The sequence below is a fragment of the Cataglyphis hispanica genome, chromosome 20 (assembly GCF_021464435.1).
Source record: "Cataglyphis hispanica isolate Lineage 1 chromosome 20, ULB_Chis1_1.0, whole genome shotgun sequence".
NCBI lineage: Eukaryota > Metazoa > Arthropoda > Insecta > Hymenoptera > Formicidae > Cataglyphis > Cataglyphis hispanica.
Window position 1 is genome coordinate 4,980,686 of NC_065973.1, and position 22,178 is coordinate 5,002,863.

General features: G+C 27.1%; 3 protein-coding genes across 4 annotated transcripts; all 3 read right to left on the minus strand.

The window, feature by feature from the left end:
- Positions 1-6: 6 nt before the first annotated feature.
- Positions 7-2,253, minus strand: LOC126857160 (uncharacterized). Its single transcript, XM_050606352.1, has 4 exons — positions 2,105-2,253; positions 1,832-1,994; positions 1,401-1,611; positions 7-1,320 (listed from the first exon to the last, which is right to left on the minus strand). Exons 1-4 carry the CDS (start codon positions 2,163-2,165, stop codon positions 1,087-1,089), a joined length of 669 nt encoding a protein of 222 aa, XP_050462309.1. The 5' UTR covers positions 2,166-2,253; the 3' UTR covers positions 7-1,086.
- A 1,234-nt stretch (positions 2,254-3,487) lies between these two features.
- On the minus strand, positions 3,488-5,511 carry LOC126857148 (uncharacterized). Its single transcript, XM_050606325.1, has 4 exons — positions 5,283-5,511; positions 5,024-5,173; positions 4,632-4,926; positions 3,488-4,203 (listed from the first exon to the last, which is right to left on the minus strand). Exons 1-4 carry the CDS (start codon positions 5,420-5,422, stop codon positions 3,682-3,684), a joined length of 1,107 nt encoding a protein of 368 aa, XP_050462282.1. The 5' UTR covers positions 5,423-5,511; the 3' UTR covers positions 3,488-3,681.
- Positions 5,512-7,333: 1,822 nt separating this feature from the next.
- On the minus strand, positions 7,334-21,697 carry LOC126857125 (uncharacterized). Of its 2 annotated transcripts, none has more exons than XM_050606273.1 (13): positions 21,618-21,697; positions 21,037-21,151; positions 19,707-19,824; positions 19,371-19,525; positions 18,477-18,691; positions 17,613-17,757; positions 11,011-11,244; positions 10,454-10,820; positions 10,071-10,251; positions 9,369-9,532; positions 9,052-9,255; positions 8,800-8,967; positions 7,334-7,992 (listed from the first exon to the last, which is right to left on the minus strand). In XM_050606273.1, the coding sequence occupies exons 3-13, from the start codon at positions 19,801-19,803 to the stop codon at positions 7,652-7,654; spliced, it is 2,271 nt and encodes a 756-aa protein (XP_050462230.1). In that variant the 5' UTR covers positions 19,804-19,824; positions 21,037-21,151; positions 21,618-21,697; the 3' UTR covers positions 7,334-7,651. The 2 variants fall into 2 exon arrangements, with proteins under 2 accessions (XP_050462230.1, XP_050462231.1); XM_050606274.1 differs by having other exon boundaries at positions 19,707-19,927.
- Positions 21,698-22,178: the final 481 nt, after the last annotated feature.

A 22,178-nucleotide genomic window follows, 5' to 3' on the forward strand; every position in this document is an offset into this window, starting at 1 on the left:
TTTTGATATGTATATTATAAATATAATAATAGATAGATTGGAACTGGTCAAACTGGAAAGAAAAGTTCTGTACTATTTTTTTCTATAATGTTTAATAAAAGAATTATTATTGAGTAAAATCTGGTCAATCAGCGCTGACTTTTAACTGGACGCACTTCAGAGAACCGCGCCTGGTAGTGATGCGCCACCGTAGCGGTGGAGTGCTCTCGCAACTACTAGCCGCGCAGCTTACCGACAGGCGCCTGGCTAAAGATCGGCGATGATTGACCAGATTTTACTCAATAATAACTCTTTTATTAAACGTTATAGAAAAAAATGGTACAGGACTTTTCTTTTCAGTTTGATCGAATCTACCTTCACACTTCGGGTGTGTAAAAAATTATCAGACACCCTATATGTGCGTAAAAAGGAGCATGACATCGGCATTAGTATTGGCATCATATCGCACGATGATTCGATCTACCGCTTGATTTAATAATTAAAACTTTTTTGGAAATTTTTATTAAATTTTGATCATCGCTCATACATTTATCACTAACACAATCGTAATTAAATCGGTTCTTCGACCGGAATCAAGAGAGCATGATATTTTAATTGTCAAAATTATTTATTCATCTTTGATTATTTATCAAAACTCGATTACCTTTAATCACATAGCATTTTTTATGCCTTTACTTTTATTATTATTCAATATTCAAATTTTTAATTTTTCTGTTTAATTGTGCATATCTTATCATATTTCTTAGATACATTTTAAATCAAAAATATAAGCCTGTCTATCATAAAATTATAATTAATAAGCACAAGTAGTATACACACACAAATACAAAACACACTATATATCTAACTATATACGTAAAACTATTAGTTTCGTAAATATCAAAATCAACTGCATATTTCATAAATAAAAACTATATTGTGTTTTCTCTAATTTTTAGATAATTAAAAATAGTTAAGATTTTGTAAAGTACAAATAGTCGATTGTGCAACTTTATGCTCACGCACAAATTTGCATTCTCACTCTAGTTCGCTTTTACAAAAACTCGTTTTATCAAAATTGAGTCCTTTTTTGTCACATTAACGTCATCAACGTGTTTGTTTAGCTTCAATAGCTTCAATTATCCTTTGAAATGTGATGGCATCAAGACCAGCAAAAGATCTGTCAGGAGTCGCGAGCACGTGCGGAAGCGAACGACGTCTTCTTCGTCGTCGTCGACGGCGAAATATATCGTCAAAATAATCATCCGTGGTAGGTGGATTCACCTTGGCATAGTAGAGCGCTGCGAAACCGCTGTAAATTAGCAAAGCCGCAGTCGCGAGCTGATGCAAGAGATAGCACTTTATTAAATCAGAATCAAATAATTATTTTAAAAAGTTGAAATAAATAAATTGTGAATTACCTGAAAAACGGCCCAAAATTTGTAGCTGCCTTCGTTTATTAAAAAATCGTAATAGCCAGCCCAATAATCAACCTTAGGTTGACTGATTGCCTTCATATGATTGTGATCATCCTCGTCATCATGATTCATGGCCGCATCATCACCATAATGATCTCGGTAATCAGTGTTGTCTCCTCTAGTATTGTAATCCTGCCTGTAAACTTTGCCTTGTCTGTAGACAAAATGTAGGCTTGGTATTAATTTAAGATAACGAATCGTTAGCTGTCAACTATTATAAATATGCATGTATTATTTAATTTTTATTTTATATTTTTTTTGTACTGTATTAAAGACACAACAATTGCGCTCGATTAACATGATTCAAAATTAAAGTACTTAAATGATGTTAAGAATAAAATTAAATAATAATAAAATTAAAGTTATATGCTTACCTGATAGGCTGCGCAATTGTAACTAACTCAAGGTTTTCTTTAGATGTATCTGTTTTCGAAATCAATTCTTTCATATCCTTAATTTCGCTCGATTCAGCAGAGGTATAATAAATGCAAATCAATAATAAAACAAGTTTACAAACTAATCCGTTGTTTACTGAATCTGAGAAATTAAGATATTCATATAGTAAAAATATATATAATTTACAACAAATATGTAAAAATGTAATAATAAATTTTTGAACATTCTTCTCACTACAATTAAATACTAACCCATGTTAGTTTTTAAAATATATTGTATGTTTGGTTTTTTAATAAATACAGTGGACACCATCCTACTTTAACGATACACTCTCACTCTTATACACAGAGCTCTCATTAGTTCAAAGTAACACAATGTAAAACCTCGAAGCGGAAAACCTTTAGCTATCAAGTCTCTCGAGAAACTAAACGATTCCTGAACTTAGTTTCAATACCAACTTTGTTTGGTATTCATGAACTGATAACTGTATTACTTGACGGTAACGTTAAGTAAATCTTTAAGCGCTAATAGCTCTAATTGTTACAGATCTTGTGCATCGTCCTTTAGAGGTAGAATCTATCAATATGTTCAGCTGCATCGAGTTTGATTGATGATAACTTCCAAATAATGTTGATGATGTTTATAAGCCGCAAAATTCTTAAAATCACATATTAGTCAATTATTAGTTATAGGTGTTACGTATATTATCTAAAACTGAATACTTATAACTATCAATTTCCATTTAAAAAAATTAATGAAGTAAGGGAATAAATCAGATCGTATTATTTTGCATTAGAAGAGGCTAAGTAAAAAAATATATTTGTTATAACTATTCAAATCTTTTTTATTAACATATTCTTATTTTTAATTTGGTCTAAATGATATTCTAAACTGATCATAAATCTGATCTCTTTATAATTAATAATTGTTTATTCCATCTGCATATTGTTTACAATTATTTTAGTCATATGCTGGGATATTTGATGTAATATTACATGTGCACATTTTATAACAAAAACTTAAAGAATAGAGAATTTGCATAACCTTACGAAATCTAAGCAAAAGCAGGAATTTAAAAATCCAAAAAAAAATCGTATAATTTAAATTTAAGTTTTGAAATTACTTAACAGTTTCTTTTCATAATAATCCAAGAGACAAAAAATTTTTAATAATCTGAAATCCGCTTTTGTAGTAATAAAAAATTAATCAAATTTAAAAATTTAGCAAATGTAAAGTTATTAGTACCTTGTTTATTAGTTTAAATAGATAATTAAATGAATAGGAAACAAATCAATTATAATAGAAAAATAATAAGTAGAAATAATAAAAACAACTGTGTATCGTAGTTATAAGAATGTACAATTTTTTTTTATTTCTTTCCCTCTCTTTCTCTTTCTCTCTCTCTCTCTCTCTCTCTCTCTCTCTCTTTCTCTCTCTCTTTAATTTATCTCAACACAAGTATTAACTTAAAACTAAACAATATAATTTCGCATTTAGATATTTCATATCATTGATTAACACATGGCATAACATATCATATGCATATATATATATATATATATATATATATATATATATATATATATATTATAAGCAAAATTATAACATATTTATCAATGATAAATATCATTTTGACGACATATTCTACGTTTTATAAATTAATTTCTATATCAATTGGTTTTACTCGATAGAATTACAAAAGCAATTTTTTTTCTATTTTTTTTTTTAAAGAAAAAGGAAATAATTATTTACACATGCATTGATTCTTTTTCGAAATTTCCTCATTGATAATTTATCGTTAAAATAATATTATCAATCTTTCGAATTTTTATGTTTCAGCGAATTGTTCCAATCCTTCAAGTATTTTTTCAGTAAATGACCACCATCCTTCACTCGAATCGCTTCTTTTATGATTTACAGCTTCTGCTAGATGAGCCGGGAAGTTGATCTTATGCCTAGCGATGCTTTTCAATACGAGAGCGGCTATATATATGATAAAATAAATGCTAAAGTATAAAGGTATATACCAAAGCTTTTTTCCTATAAAGTAATACGAGTATGGTCTTTTGTCGAGTCGCTCATCATTCATTTCCGGCTCCTCCGTTGTGGTTTCGTGATGATGATATTCAGGTACGTTATCGTATATTATATCGTGATGAAAATCGTGTTCATATGGAATATCTTGTTCCGTCTCCATAAATGAAGGCGAATGATCATAATAGTTGACAAATTTCGCGGGCTTTGATCCAAGTTCGCCATTTTCATATGAAGGAGCAATGTCGTAACTAAGATAATCCGCTTCATGCCCGGGATGATATTTATTCGGTGGTGATTTATAAGAATCCAGGATCTATTTGATGAAACTCAAATTAGACATCTGATGAATATATCACAGCATCATACTTGAATATATAGACAGCAGAATATATGCATTTTATTCTTAACATATTTATATTTTAATATTTATTTTTTAATATTTATATTCTAAATTTTTGTATAATTTTCAATGTCTTTTTCCCCTGCTCTGTTTCTTATTATAATATGATTATGATGCATATTGTTATTAGAATAAAAGTGAAAACTAAGAGAAAAAATCGAAATCATTTTTGAAATGAAAGGTTATCTTAAGAAGAATTGACTGCAGAGAAATAGACAATAAGAAAAATAAACAAATTTAAGAACTAATATAATAAATAATAAATAAATATTGATATATAAATATTGATATAAAATATTGTATTTTATATCAATATTTATTTACGTACCTTATTTACATACCTTTTTATCATCCGTAGATGGATATTTGCTAATCATTGGTTTGGGTACCAGTGATTCATCATCGAGAAATTCTGTATTCGGATTGTATTCGTACATAGCAGAGAAGATTGGACCAAGAAAAGTAGATGAATTTAAATTTAAGGAGCTTTCTGTATTTAACGTTCCTTTCTGCGGTTTTCCGTTTGTATGCGCGACGTTATGCTCGAAATTAACAGGTGGATGAAACCGATTTTGAATTAATTTTTTGCCTGTAGCGTCTAGCTTAGCTATCATGTCATTATCCAATGTGGAATATCTAGACATAAACAGAATATAATCTATTAACAACAAATAAATTATCGATACGTTTTTACTACCGTTATATTTGCATATATTAATACTTAAATTTTTACTTTGGAGTGATTGAATAATCGATCGCTTCTCCTTTCTTTAATTTTGGGGTCCTGGGTGGTACGTAAACAGGTGATACTGTGATAACGACATTGTTTATACTTCTTTCTTTATTTTCATCCTCCACGCTCGTAGTGTTTTTCATTGATAGCCTAGGTATACAAACATTGCTTGATATTCGACTTTTTGAAAATAAAATATCTCAAGAAGATACCTAATTGTATTTGGCTGCTAGTAGTAGTATTGAAATTAATCTCGTACCTAGTGATCCACGAGAAAGAATCGTGAGAACTTCTTGCTAACTGTCCGTTCTTCGATACTCTTGCGTATGACAATACTTCCGATGACGTTGTGACAGAAAACAGGTGTAGGAAGAGAACCAAAGTTAAAATACGTAACATATTTGCCGATAGTCGAAAACGAATGACTGTAGTCTTGAAGCGCAAGTGTCTACTATATAGACTTATAACTGTAATTACTATTTGAGCAGTTGCAAATGTATTGTCTGCGTGAATTTAGCGTTGTTGCACGCAACATTTTAACATTATATCAGTTTATGTGTTGTAGATAATATCTTTGTCATTGCACATTGTTTATTCTTAACCAAAATTGAAAAATTTCATAATATTGATGCTTACAGTATTAAAGGATTATTTTATCACTATATAACGAAAGAGAGAAAGAAAGAGAGAGAGAGGAAGATATTTTCCCTCTCACACACAGACAAAACATATCCAGCCAGTGCAGTCGTGCTAAACAGCAGAAATAACGCTTGACAAAATTGCTCTAATTTAATTTACAAATCGTAATGCTCCGTTATGGAAATGTTCGTATTTGTATACTACAGATAAGAACAAATTGTCTCATGATCCACATCAAGAAAGAGAAAATAATTCCAATATATTGCTACAAATAATAAAATTTTGTGAAAAAGATATATCCTATAATATATGATGTGTGAATATATACGAGGGCCATTTCATAAGTAATGCATATTATAACACCACGGACTGGATGATGCAATCTCAACAAAATTTTTGAACAGTTGTAGTGGAGAACTTGAGTAAGCGACGTTTAAAAAGCTTCCATAGTGAATGTCATTGTAAATTGACGAATGTTCATCACCTCAAGTTCTCTATTACAACCATCCAAAAATTTCGTTGAGATTGCGCTATTCAATCCGCTATCATAATGTGCAATATTTATAAAATGGCTCTCGTAGATAATGATACTATTAGGAGAAAGTAGGGTATAACCTCATACTTTTTTGGATTTGTCTTTCTACAAAAAATCAGAGAATACAAAGCATTTTGCTGATTGTTAATAGTGGGCTTAAACTATAAAAAAATGGGACTAGTTGCTAAAAAAAAAATATTTAGTTACCAAGAATAATAAGATTTTTGGAGAAGTCAAAATAGCCGACATTTTTGCCTACCGAGTAGGATAAAACCGGGTACTCATTTGAAAACGTGTAAACACCATGCAACTACAAAATCTAAATTTATTTTAATCAAAATACAATACAAAAAAGTATTCTATTCTACAAAAATCACAAATAAAGATATCTTATTCTTTTACATTGCAGGACTTTTTTATTTAATTTTTTAACTTTACGGATCTCAAAAAGCTTTTTTTCAGTGGTTTCTTTTTCTGAGTGGTAGTTTTCGTTTTCAACTGCTTTTTAGGACGACAAAGTCAAGATGACAGTTTTCAAAGTCAGGATAATAGTTCTTCCTCTTTTCATTACATGAGGTGTAGAAATCCGATTTTATTCCAACACGAGAAAAATAACACGGCAGCTGTATATTACGACGTACAAAAGTGACAATCAAAATTAGTGTAATATAATCTCTAATATGTACAAAATGCTGCGAATTTAGCGAAGCAATTGTTCTATATAGAAAAAATTTCGATTGTTGCCCCGATATTCATCCTTTTTGGTCAGAAAATATTGAATTTCTCAAAAAAAATATTGTGTATACGTGAGTACAGTTCTTCTTAAAATAATGATGGCACCAATCTATGACTAACACAAATTAGTCAAAGATAATAGCATTTATTACGAAGAAATAGAAGTACCCGCCTACCCGGTTTTACTCTATTTTCCTCTACATAAATTTTTTATTTTCTTTTTCTCTGTAAAAATTTACATTTTTAAATCTTTGAATTCTTTTCTATGTAGTGAATATTATAAACAAAAATACCTAGGTATTAAATTTTTAAATTTATTTTTTTTATCTCCTTTTAAATATATGTAACTTAAATTCTTTTGTTATAAAAATATATAAACCTATTTACATTATTATTACATTCAATTTTTTAATTCTAACCACCGTTAAGCTAGGAATACGCTTGATTTATAAATCTATTTTTTTTGTCTGCTTGTTTTAAAGTTTGAATTAATAAAATAATTATTTTTTATATTTCATTTTCAGCTTTTACTTAATAGCTTTGTTTATTTGCTTATTTATTTATTTAGCATAATATACGGAAAAGCTTATTACATAAATAAAATTTAAAAAAGATTTGAATTGTTTTCAAGTTTTTTAATTGTATTTTATTCAATTTCACTAACTAGGTTTTAGTGTTTCTAAAATCTTTAGAAACATTTCATAATCTACAAATTATGTTCATTTGTTTTGTTGGACATTATTATCTTGTATTTCCTTTAAAAATCCTTCATTATCTAAACCATTATTTTCCATTTTCTTGTTCTCCTTTATTCGTCCTTGTGGTTTTTCATCGAGCCTGATATCATTTGCATGCTTATCAAAATTATTTTGTACATCAATATTTTTTTTCTTTACAATGTCGTTGCCTTCGAACTGAGATTGCTTTTTCAGATAAGTGATATTAAATATTAAATATATTATGCCAGTTACCAAAGTTATCACAGCAAAAATTTGATAGGTCGGTCTAGTACCAAAAGCTTTCATGAGATAACCACCGATCAAGCTTCCAGAACCTTTGCCTATGAATATCAAAATCAATAAATAAATATTGTAAAAAAATTATATCTAACTCAATTATTTAATTTATCTGTTACGTAATTTAAACTGTACATAATTCAAAATTTTATGATCTTTAATATATAGAGTGTTTCTGAATAAGTGCAAAAAATTTTAGATAATTTTTTGTCAAAAATTAAGGAGAGTCTTTTATATAAACATATTCTCCTATATTCCTTCCTGAGGAGTTACACTCTTCCAAAAGAGGTAAAAATTAAATTTTTTTTTCAAATTTTGAATAAGTTAGAAAAATAAAATTTGGTGGACATTTTCCACTGGTAAAAAGAACTTTTTTATTTCTTTTATTTTTCTTATAAAATTAATAATTTTTAAGAAAAAAATTAAAATACATTATTATGCACAACACCGTGTTAAATGACATAGATTTCGAGTTACAGAAAGTCGAATTTTATAATAAAAAAAACAAGCAAAATAAAATTATAATAAATGTTGAAAAAATGGAACAAAAACAACACAAAATTACAATTAAAAGAAATACCTAATTTTTATCTCCTCCTTTGAAAAAATGTGACTCCTCAGGGAAGAATGTAGGAATATATGTTTATATAAAAGACCACCCTTAATTTTCGATAAAAAATCTCCTAAAATTTTTTGCATTTGTTTAGAAACACCCTGTATAAATGAAAATCTCTCAAAGTGATAGGTGAGATATAATATTTTAACAATATTTATTAAAATTTTATTATATTAAATTGTTTTTGTTATATTATTTATCAAAAAAAATTCAATAATTGAATGGATCTACATACCAACTCCATAATAAACACCGCCAAGTAATCCTTGTATCGAGCTGTCGGTAGTTATAGTCGATAATTTTGCCGCATAAGTAACGGCTGCAGTGAAACTAAGAGATGACGTAACTGATTCCAATGCCTCGAAGATTAGAGTCAGCCAAGGATCATAAACTAACGAATAACCTACACAAGAAAAGTATTTTATTATGTTTCTAAAGATATGTGTCTATGCTTATTTTATTAATTATTTCGAATTATTGTCAATACCACAAAGTCTGACAGCATAAAATACAAATCCTATAAAAAGCACATTTGCGTGGCCAATCTTTGATATTATTGGTCCCGAAAGCGCCAATAATGGTATGCCAGCTAAACCTCCGACAGTCACAGTGATACCCATAAGTGAGCTAGATCCTCCCAAGTCTTGTATCAACCAGAAGAGGAATGACTCGATATATCCCCAAGCAGTACCTATCAAAATATTTTATATTGTTACGTCTCAACTTTCATTTAAATTATTTGTTGATCATTCTAATAAAAAAAGAAATTCAAATTATATTAAATATTATAATTTGATAATTTACCAAGAACAAAGCAAGCAAAAAAAAGTGCAGCAGTTTCAATGTTTCTCAGAACAATGAAGACATCTCGTACAACATTCCTAGCAGGTGCTTTAAATTCTAAATTAATCAGCAACATAAGAACACCTGATACAAGTTTCAATGCAGCATATAAATAGAATGCTGGCCTAAAAAATTTATAAAATTTTTGTCTTAGTAACTCAATAAAATTTATTATAAATTGTAAGAAATAAAAATTATCCTGTATTTATACAGAGAGTATTAGGGACCGAAAAATTCTGATTCTCATTTCTATAATATAAAGAAGTAATTATTGGCTAAAAGAGGAATGATATAGGTCAATCAGCGCCAACCTTTAACTGAGCGTCGTAAATCAGTTGTCAGTGAGCCGCGCTCGCCTAAAGATCGGCGCTAATTGGCTTGACTTTACTCAATAATTACTTCTTGTATTAAGTTTATAGAAAAAAATGATTCAGAATTTTTCGACTCATTTTTTGGTAAAAAATAATTATGCTACTTAGTAGGTGTTACTCTCTACAGTGACCCAATATGTTATGTAGGTAGAGTATTTTGAAAACAAAGCTTTGTATATGAGAAAATTTTAGAGAAAATTCTCAATATTTCTTTTTTCGATTTTTTGCATGTAGAATCACTTTCTTCCCAATTGTATTAGCCATTACGTATATTATAATCAATTTTACTTACCTAAAATCAGTATATCCTTTATCTCTGCTGGCATAATCTATGAGAAGACCTGATAAAGGTGAGGAAATCATGCCTCCTATACTACCATAAATTCTTTGAAGACCATAATCTGCCTTCTGCTCTCGTAATATTGCTATAACAGCACCTTCAAACATAGCAAACGTTGTACCACCAATAATACCTGAAAGAAAAAGAAATTATATCCTAATTCCTTATTAATATTATAAAGAGTTTATATTTACAATTACAATTACAAAGAGTTTATATTTACAATTACATATATACAAATTACATTTAAATTATAATATTATGGTGTCTATAATAATTAAAGACATTTTATTACAATTATTTAAAAAAGTCAAAACGTTGAAATTTCTACTAACCTATGAATACTCTAATGATGAGATAAAGCCAGAACGTCAAACTTATATTATATTCAATTTCTGTATTCATGTTAGAGCATATTGCTTTGCGAGGTACAATAACTATGCATTTCTTGTTGCATTTATTCATGCTCAGAACTTGCTTAGTTATTTTTAGATTTGCATCGTGATCATAAAGCTGCACATCTATCGTGACATCATTTATATAATCTGAATTATCACAAGTAACCTTTTGAAAATCTCCTGCCCAAGATATTTCCTCTGCCAAGTATCTTTGCCGTTCTTGTTGTAAATCTTCTTCATCCAATTTTAAATTTTTCATTTTTGATTTATACAAATGATAATTTATCGTTTGGTTGATATTATTCTAAAATTGCTCGATTTTAACATTTATGTTCTTTTAAAAAGATTAAGTATTTAATATTCTTAATATTTATTTTATTTAAGAACTTAAAAAAATTATAATATATAAAATATACAAAAATAAAAACAATTCTTATATTATTATCTATCTTTGATGTTTAGATATAATTATTATATATATCTTTTTTTTATACCTTTGGTTTGATTAAATAATCAAAAGCGCACAACGTATGATTTTTGCATGTTTCATGCAATGTTTCGGTAAAGTTATCAAAATGTTGAATGCATTTCGGGATACATGAAAATGAAAGTAGCTGATCAGTTGGGAAAAAATAATGAGTTTTCGAAATCCGTCGAATGGTAGTCTTAAAAAATTCATTATTTCTTAATTGTCGATGCTCTTTTATATCTTCCTGCTGATTAGCATTCTGTAAATTTTAAGATATATGTACAATATATAATCTAAATAATATATCATAATATTATTTTGAATAGATATTTTGAATAAACTTTTTCATTAATATCCCTTTGTTCTCCTTCTTCCAGTGACTTGAATACATTATAAAGATTACGATTTTGATTAATTTTTAAATGACTCCATCATTTATTATTTATTAAAAAAATGTTAACAATGATTCTTTTGAAGAATATATTCAAAATCGTAATCTTAATATTATATGTCAAGATCATTGATGATGTACACTAATGTAAAAGTTCACTACATATATTTTATTGCGAAATAGTATATTTAAAAAATTAAAGTTTGGATGCACAAGTATGCACTGATGCACATTTTAAAAGCTGTCATATATAAATTTACACCATAGCATGTATAATTAAAACAGTAAGAAAATTTCAAAAAATTCTACAAATGTTTATTATTGGTATACAATTACAAATAACAGTAATAATAATTTATAATAATATTTAGTATTTTTCTTAATGTAATGTAATTTTAATGTAACAAAATTATATTGTATAAATAATATTATTATAAATAATATATATTGTATAAATAATAACAACTCGTAAATTTGGTATTTTTCTTATTGTAATAAAATTCTTTTTTAAATATTTATTATTAAAACGGTAAATAATACTATATATATATATATATATATATATATATATATATATATATATATATATATACAGGGTGGGACTTATAGTGACGTGGACATATTTTTCGGAAACGAAGTGAAATATCTAAAAATGTTTCAGACAAAAGTTGTAGGGATCCAAGGGAGGTATAATATAGTACCATTGCTTTGACCTTGTATATTATATACTATATAACAAGTTCATAAAAAATAAACACCAAGTACATGAAAAAAATTTTTTCTGTGTCTACGGTTTACCTATGTACAGGGGCCGCAACGCTACCAAGTAGCTTATCTAGAGTTTTTACTCTTAATAAACTTTCGATTAAAATATCTCATGAATTAAAACCGTAATAAAAAATCTAACGGCACTTTTATTATATAATGTGGATGTAAGCTTTCGATTGCGACCAATTTGAATAAGATTAGTGCAGTTCATTCTAAGATATGATAATTGTATTGAGCGAAATACCAGAATTGTGATATTATTTTTTTCAACCATGAAGAAAGAGTAAGGAGAGTTATCTACCTAAATTAGAAATGGTCACGAAAAATGTTTCGTATGTGGCCAGGTTTGCTAAATAGAATAAAGGCCATTGCACGTTAAAAAATTTTAGTCGTAATCGTGAAGCCGTAAGTAAATCAACCAATCACAGTTCAAACATTCTTATTATGTTTTAGAATGTTTGATTGTGATTGGTCAATTTTCTTACGGCCTTATGATTACGACTAAAATTTTTTAACGTGCAATGGCCTTAACTTGACCTATTTCGTCGCCATCTTGAATATTCATATATATACAGAGTGGCTCTGAATGTTTCAGCCAGACTTTGAGATCTTATAGAAAATTTAATTCTGAACAAAAAATTTCCTATAAACATGGGTCGAAAAATGCTTTCTTAGGGCCAATTTCACCTCGGTTAAGTTAACTGACGGTTAAAATCAGCAAAGTGGCAACTGAAATGATAAGAAAGCTTTTCCTTCACCTCTATTTTCTGTTGCCACCATGCTGATTTTAACCATCGGTTAACTTAACCAAAGGTGAAATTGGCTCTTAAGAAGTTATGAGAGATAATATGTATGTGCGTGCCTATGTATTCTTAAGGTGCCTTTAAATGGCAGCATCGAGCATCGAGCGTCTGCGCTGCGCAGAAGATCATTGCGCAGGATTTCAAAAAGATAGATTTCAGCTTCTTTTTTCGACTAATAACATGGTGAGTCGCACGAGTACGGTCGTGATTAAAATTTCTTTTCCATCTACACTTGACATGCAGACCCCACACTAAAATTTTAAGCTTGATACCTATAATAAACAATGTTGCAAAGTAATTTTAATATAGAGAAAAGATATATAAAGTAAGATTGTGTGTATTATGAAAAAACATGTAAAAAAATTTATGAAAATTAATCCCTTAATGTTTGCTTAGATTCTAATATGCACTATCGGTAGTGACGTTCTGCAATATATTCGTTTAATAATAATATCTATTTATGTATAATGTTAATAAATATTAATTTTCAATATTGTATAATAATGTATATTAGAATAAAATCTTTTTAATCTCGAACTTATTCGTGCGACTCACCATGTTATTAGTCGCAAAAAGCAACAAGAAGCTGAAATCTATCTTTTTGAAATCCTGCGCAATGATCTTTTGCGCAGCGCAGACGCTCGATGCTCGATGTTCGATGCTGTCATTTAAAGGCACCTTTATGTGTACCCTCTTTTATAATGTATAATAAATGAAAAAGAGAGAACAAGAGAAAGAAAGCGGAAGAGAGAGAGAGAGAGAGAGAGAGAGAGAGAGAGAGTGTATATGTACATATGTATATCCCACTACGTTGCATTGACATACTGCTAAATGTATAAATAAAGTCTGCTGCGATTATTGTTTATATATAGCGCTATTGTTTTGTATATGGAATCTCACTTTGTTAGCATTCATACAGTGAGAGTAAGTAGTTATGTGTGTCGTCATAATATGTATACTTTATAGTCGGTCCCACACACATCGCGAATATTAACGAGTGCAATTATGCGCGATTTTGGCCGATGCCGAATGTAGATCTCCCAGACTATTCGTACTCTGTTATTTGTATACATACTACATATACAATTTAATTCGCAATAGTTTATCGACAACCAGCGAGAAAAGAGTAAACACAAGCATGAGTAACGAAATAGTGCGAATCCCACATTACTCGCGAATGCCTTCACTCATGAATATTCGTGATGTGAGTGAGACCTGGGACCGGCTTATTACACGCGATCGCAAAAGTTTTTAAAAGATATCTCTACAATTTGTCTGACAATTTAATCTCTACAATTAATACTTAACAATTTATAAGCAAATGCTATTTATCGAAGCAAATATTAATTTCGTGTGATTTATTAATATATTATTATTCTAACTAAAAACAAGTAAAAATTGGGCAAATTAAAAACTTGCACATGGCTTCCTCATAGATTTATTTCCTTTTTTTTAATATCAGTAATCGTAATTACAAATCGTCAAATCATCATAATTTAATGATATTCTATTCGTGTAAAACAATTTAATCTAATATTTAAAAAATTTGCAGAAATTAGGTCGTAAACAAAGATTTATTAAAAAATTCAAAATTTCATAAAAAATGAACCGTTTCAATAATTCTAATCAAATTCAATACCAACCATGCTTTAATGACATTCTATTAATGTAAAAATATTTAGCTCAATATTTTTAAATTTGATGAAGTTACAGCAACTATATTTTTTTTTTTTTAGAAAAAGTCAAAATTTTATAAAAAGATGAACTCTTTCATCAATTTTCATTAAAATCAATATCAAGCATTCTTTAATGCTAATCTATTAATGTAAAAATATTTAGCCCGAAATTTCAAAATTTGATGAAGTTAGAGCAACCACATCTTTTGTTTTTTTAGAAAAAGTCAAAATTTTATAAAAAATAAATTCTTTCATCAATTCTCATTAAAATCAATACCAACATTCTCTAATGCTAGTCTATTAGTATGAAAATATTTAGCCTGATATCTCAAAATTTGTGGAAGTTACAGCATGCATTTATTAAACACATACATTTATTAAAAAATTTAAAATTTTATAAAAAATAAACCCTTTTATTAATTCTCATCAAATTCAATACTAACCATCCTTTAATGATATTCTATTCATATAAAAAAAATTAGATAAATATCTAAACTTTGCAGAAGTTAGAATAACAAAATTTTTTTTTGAAGAATTTACAATTTTATAAAAAAAATTTTATAAAAAATTTAAAATTTTTAATAATAAACCCCTTTATCAATCATAGCCAAATACAATACCAACCAATCTTGAATGATACTTTATTCATATAAAAAATTTTAGCTCATCTTAAAATTTACAGTAGATAATCGAATCATATCCTTTGGTGCATATACAAATATACATACACACATACTCGACATTTTGTAAAAATATGTTTTTTCGACATTTTAGAACACTCTAAACACATTGGCATCAAAATTAGAAAAAAACAAATTTTTCACAGAAACAAAGCTTCTATAGGAGAGAAAACAAAAAAACCTTACAAAAATAAAAAAAATAGTATATAAAAAAAATCCTAACTTGAATAAAAAAATTACTAACAAAAATTTTAATATTTATCCTTAAAAAATAATTTTTAAATTTGGCAGAAAAAATATAAATTTTTATAAAAAACAGTTATTTGCAGAAAAAATATTAATTTTTATGAAAAATAGTTATAACAAAAAGCAGTAAGATTCCTCTAAAAAAACCTTACAAAGGTAAAAAAGTACTAAGTACATAAAAAAGATCCTAATTTGTACGCAAAAAATTACAAAATTTTTAATTTTTTCTCTAAAAAAATAACTTTTAAAAGAATTTTTTCTTGGAAAATAATTTTCACTTAAAAAATAAAAATCAAAACTAAATATGAAATCAATAGTTAACTAGCCAAGTACATAGAAACTAGTTCAGTAGAAAGTTTAGTTTGTAGAAAGTTGTAATTTGAAATAAAATTTGTCATAAATACAACCTTGCAATTATAAAAAATTAAATTATAAAAATATTATAGATTCTCTGGAGAAAATTAAAATGCATTTTATTTCTGTCAAGAAATTACATTATTATATTCTCTTTTCCTCAAATAAATATTTTATATAATATATAATATATTATTTTTAATATATGTAATTATATTTAATTATAATATATTATTTTATATAATATATTAAATAACATTATATTGCGGATTTTATTACAAATAAGTAAATCATAAAAAACTACTTAATCCTTAGTGTAATAACGTTGACTACATTGATTAATTTCAAATTTAAAAGTGCTGTGTAAACGAACGAAAGCGAAGCGAAACTAATCGACTTATTGTGAAATTAATCATAAGCTTTATCAGATAAGCCCGAAACGAAAAGGATGAAAATTAAAGCGACATACTTGGGGTGCCCGAATGTGAAATAAGAATTTGCAAGATTATTATTATCAATATATTATATCAATATATCAACATAATATGCATTATTATTATATCATTATCAATATATTAATATGATATATAATGCGACATGGGCATGCCAAGTATTTGTACGTCGCTTTAATCTTCATCCTTCTCGTTTAGGGCTTATCTGATAAAGTTTATGATTAATTTCACAATAAGTCAATCAGTTTCACACAAGGCACTTTTAAATTTGAAATTAGTAATCAATGTGATCAACGTTATTACACTAAGGATTAAGTAGTTTTTTATGATTTATTTATTTGTAATAAAATCCGCAATATAATAGTGCTATTTAATATACAAAATATTTATTTGGGGGAGAGAGAATCTAATAATATAATTTTTTGATAGAATTAAAATGCACTTTAATTTTCTTCAGAGAATCTATAATATTTCTATAATTGCAAGATTGTATTTATAACAAATTATTTCAAATTACAACTCTTTACAAACTAAATTTTCAACTGAACTAGTTTCTATGTACTTGGCTGGTTAACTATTAATTTCATATTTAGTTTTGATATTTTTTTTTTAAGTAGAAATTATTTTTCGAGAAAAAATTCTTTTAAAAGTTATTTTTTAGAGAAAAAATTAAAAGTTTTGTAATTTTTTGCGTACAAATTAAGATTTTTTTAATTTAGTACTTGGTATTTTTTACTTTATAAGGTTTTTTTAAAGGTATGCTATGTATGTAAATATATGAATATATAAATATATTAAGATTAAGATTAAGATTAAGAATAAGATAATATATTAGTACTTTTAGACTCAAAATTGCACGCTCTTTTTATTTCCAGAAGAAAAAGTACCCTTCCATATAAAAAAACCAAATTGCCCTCAAAATGACTTTCAAAATCGCATTCCAAGAATAATCTAAGGTCACGGTATTATGTTCATCTTGGAATCCTACAACTTTTATCTGAAACATTTTTTGTTATCTCACTTTGTTTCCAAAAAATATGCCCGCATCACTATAAATGCTCTGTATATAAATAATTAGAAAATTAAATATATATATCACACGGGCGTGATTCTATTATGATCAGCATTCATATCTAATTTGCTCATCTCTTATTTGATATTAAGTAATCACATTTTCTCAAAGAAAATCTATTTGTTAATATATGTTATATATGTTAGTGTTAATCTATGTTAATATATGTTGAATGCATAACATACCGTTGACAAATCACTCTGCGTAGGAATGTATTTGTACAAAGTATTTTCACCAGTCTGAAAATTAAAACGTCTGACGGTATAAAGTCTCGATTTTAGAATCAAATTTTGATCTGTTTCGTTGTCTGTTTCCATGTGACACGTGAATCTGTGTTATGTGCAAAAAATATATTAATATTTAAATGTTTGTACGACATCATTTACAATAAGCAAAAACGGCATGAACAAAACCAATTAAAATGTCATTTTAATTTAGCAAATAACTCTCTCGAATAAATTTTTTATTATTAAAATGTCATTAGCAAGAGAATATAGATTTATAAGAGATCAACATTTGATTTACTCAAAATTAAGTTATTAAGTTAAAGAAAAACAAACAGGAAGACATGTACATTACTTTGCAAGATTTAATCGCGATGGTAGAAAATTACTATTTGCAACAATACTGTCTTTTTATGTTGTGTTTGTGGTGTGATTTAAACTTAGACAACTCGCACATCTAAAAGAGACCTCGGAGTCATGTTTTATATCTTTAAAATATCTTAATGTTTCTTAAAAATTAAAAATATAGTATGATGAATTAGAAACGTATTATCTTTTCGAAGAAGTTATCGTATCTGTGTAAAAAAAATGATAAACCAAAATTATTAATTACTTTGCTATTTTATAGTTTGCAATTAATCACATATTGATAATAGAAGATTTATAAAACAAAACAGATACAAAATTGAGATACAAAAAGATTTTGCTTGATACAAAATAAAGAAATAATTGTTAAATGATTTTTACTTTCTTGTTTTTTTTAAGTACATTACATCTCTCTCTATAAAATTATATAACAATGTCTAATTGCAATTTTTAACTTACCCACAACTTTCTATTTTTATGGCGATGTCCGAATCTAATTTCGTCTCACACGGATAAGTCTGGCTCATTGTATATAATAGTGAATCACTTTTATCTTGACAACCGAGCTCCATGATTATATTCTCAGGAAAATTCACCATCATCCTGCCGGTTGGCACAAGTAGCAATAATAACGCCGCAAATCCTCCAAATATGGAAAAAACCGATAGCAAAATCTATCAAAAAAAAGCATGCAAATTAGAAACTTGCACTTTGCTTTTTCACCATTTTATTTCGCTCACAAGAGCAGAGCAATCGCGTTTTTCAATTTTTGGCTTCCTCATAGAGACAGCTTTGTAAGCGAAATAAAATGATAAAGAAACAATGTGGAAATTTCTAATTTGCATGCTGTTTTTTATTTTCAGATAAACGTCATAGAAAACTTGAAAATTTAGAGATCATGTTGGCAAATGCCGACATCAGACTAATCTACTACCAATGTTGAGAAATCCCTCCTTACATAGCACACATACATACACACACACACACACACACACACAAGCACACACACGCACACACACGGAATATTAAAAAAATGTAATTTTTTAATGTTTTGGAACATTCTGAATACATTAAAAAACATTAAAAAATACTTAAAAAAACTAAAAAAAAGTTTCATAAAAACAAAGCTTTCTTTATGAGGAAACAAAATTGCCAAAGATCTTATTAGTATAATATTTCATATTTTTTGTATGTATATATATGTTAATAAAGAGAGTAAAATAATGCGCAAAAGTAAATGCACGACAATAAAAACACATCACTAGATTCAAATTACATCAATTTGTAATAATCTGTTTACATATATGTAGATGTATATGTGTATACATATATTGCAAAAATTAGTTAACTTACTCTGAAATTTCCTATTCGATCAGCTAACATACCGGCAAGCGGCGGCATCACTACAGCTACAAGAGGAATAATGGAACTCATTATCGCAGTTTCTTCTACGTTTATTCCCAATTCTCTCATGTGTATTGTTAAATATGGATACAATACATAAAGTGCTAAAAAGGATCATAAGAATTCGTTACTCTAAAAGTATTCCATCTAAACTTTATTTATTTTTAAAATTTTATTATTTTATTATACATAATATATTTATAACAAAAACAAAATAAAAAAGATTCATGTTATTAAATCTATAATATAATCTATAATAAAAAAACTGCTTATTAAATTACTTACTGGATGCTTGCACAAAAAATATTAACTTCAATGGCATCAACTCTTTTTGATGGAAATCTTTGCTTATCCTCCTGAAGAAACTCTTGAGCATTGTCATCTTGACGTATTTTGTACGTTTCTGAATTTAGATCAAAATTGATTAATATAACTAAAATATTCAGCTTGTATTGTGCATATTTCTTCCATATGTCACGTGTGCAATTCTCATTCTCTTTGTTTGCCTATAATATCAAAAAAAATTTTGATATTTCTTAAAATAATTTTTCATGAAACTATATTGTGCGTTACACAATTTTTATTTAATTATAAAATGACACTTTTACAAATAATGTGAGTGACACTTTATGATTTCCCTTTTACTCATTTTAGAAATATATAAAATAACCATGGCACATACGATAGCAAGTACTGTGTTAATATGAATGTCATGACTTTTACATAACGGTTTCGCAATGCATTCTATCTTATAATATACCATACATCAACATCAAAAATTTCCTCTCATTAAAATTTAAAACATTTGTTAACTACGATTGAATAATGTTTTATTAAGAAAATTTGATATTTGTGATATATTTGATAATTTATTATGGAAAATATATATTTTAAAACTTGCTATTAAAAATTTATTATTTAATTAATATATAAAATCTTACTATTTAATTGAGATATTATTTTTGTTTTTTCTGTTTTGTTATTCTGCTGTTTTTAACTGTTTACTTATAAACACATTATTTTAGAGAATACTATCATATTGCTTCATCTGCATTGCAGATTATGTGCGCGCAAAAAATACTATAATTGCTAGTTGTTACCAATGTTAAGAGCTAAGACCATTGTTGTTTTAATTGCATAACTTATAACAGATCGTGCGGAAGAAGATGAACGTTATTGTTTTTCTAATAAATCATTTAAGAATGTGCTTTTACCTAACCAAAGAATATCAAAAATAAATCGCAATTTTTTGAAATACGCATTTTTTAATAAAACTTATATAAATCTCAAATAACGACAATCTATATAAAATTTTATGTATGTATAATATAAAAAAAAAACATTTGAAGGAGTAAATTATACACATATATAAAATACATTATACAAGATACACACATATTAGGACATATAAAAATTCTAAATAGATTTTTATTTTGAATTTTTTGTCGCAAATTATAAATTGTCTTAAACGGGCTCTAATTCTTGAGATAAAAACTTATTTAAAATATACTTATTAAACTTATTAAAAATATACTTGCAAAGAGAAACTACATCAAAAGTATAACACATTTTTGAATAAAAAAAAAATTAGAAAAACGAGAGAAAAATTGCTTACCTTTTTGATATTAATATTGAATATTGTAGGAGCGAAACGGATTCTTAAGAAATACTAATCCGTACGGTATGATGCCAAGCGCAATACTGACACTTCAGGAGAAACCACCAACGAACTGAAAAGAAACAACGCATATATTTCAGTAGATTAATCCTTTCTAAATGCAATAGCATCGCTTCGCAAGATTGCTAAAATATAAAATATTTACCAATATTTTTTACCAAAATATTTACTTTATATTCGTAGAAACGGAATAAAATAAATATCTTTATACAGGATATATATTAAGAAAAAAAATCGATATTCTGATAGTATCAGTCAGAAAGAAATGATGGTATCAGTGATTTTAAGCAAAAATATTCATATAAATAAGTATTCTCCATTTCAAAAAAAAAAAATAAAAATAAAAAATGATAAATAAAAAATATAGCTTGTGAACAATAAACTAGAAATAGTACATAGTATCTCTTTTTTATCAATTCATTACACTTGTATATTTGAGCAGCTTTATCTCAGAAATCGTCTGAAATAAGACATTCTTTTATATGAACATTTTTGCTTAAAATAACCGATATCATCACCTCCTATAGAATATTGGCCTTTTCTTCTGAGACGCCCTATATAGTTTTAAAATAATCTTCTTGTGTTGCCTCGTGAAAACAGTCGTCTAGCAAATAATAATTTAATAATTTAATCTTAAAATACTATTACAAAATACGACTATTTAAATTATTAGCAGATTTATATATGTATATAATTGTATTATTTAGATATTACAATGATTTATACATATACACATACATATACATATATGTTATAATGTTATCTTTTATATTTATTTAATTTATTTTTACTGTTAGCGTCATATGTAATAAAAAATTTCATTTCATATTATATAATTTTTTTAAATAAACTCTTACTTTGCGATAAACTGTTTTGCTTGTTTTTTAATACATATTGACCGTTATATTATTTAATTAATTTAGAATCTCTCAATGTGTAATTCTTTCTTTCAAATATGTAATTAAGCTAAAATTCCATAAAACATTTTTAGTCTTTCTTTCTTCCTTTTTCTTTCGTTGGTTTAACACGATGAGAACGGATCTTATTGCCAACAAACCATCAACTAAATCCTTGACACG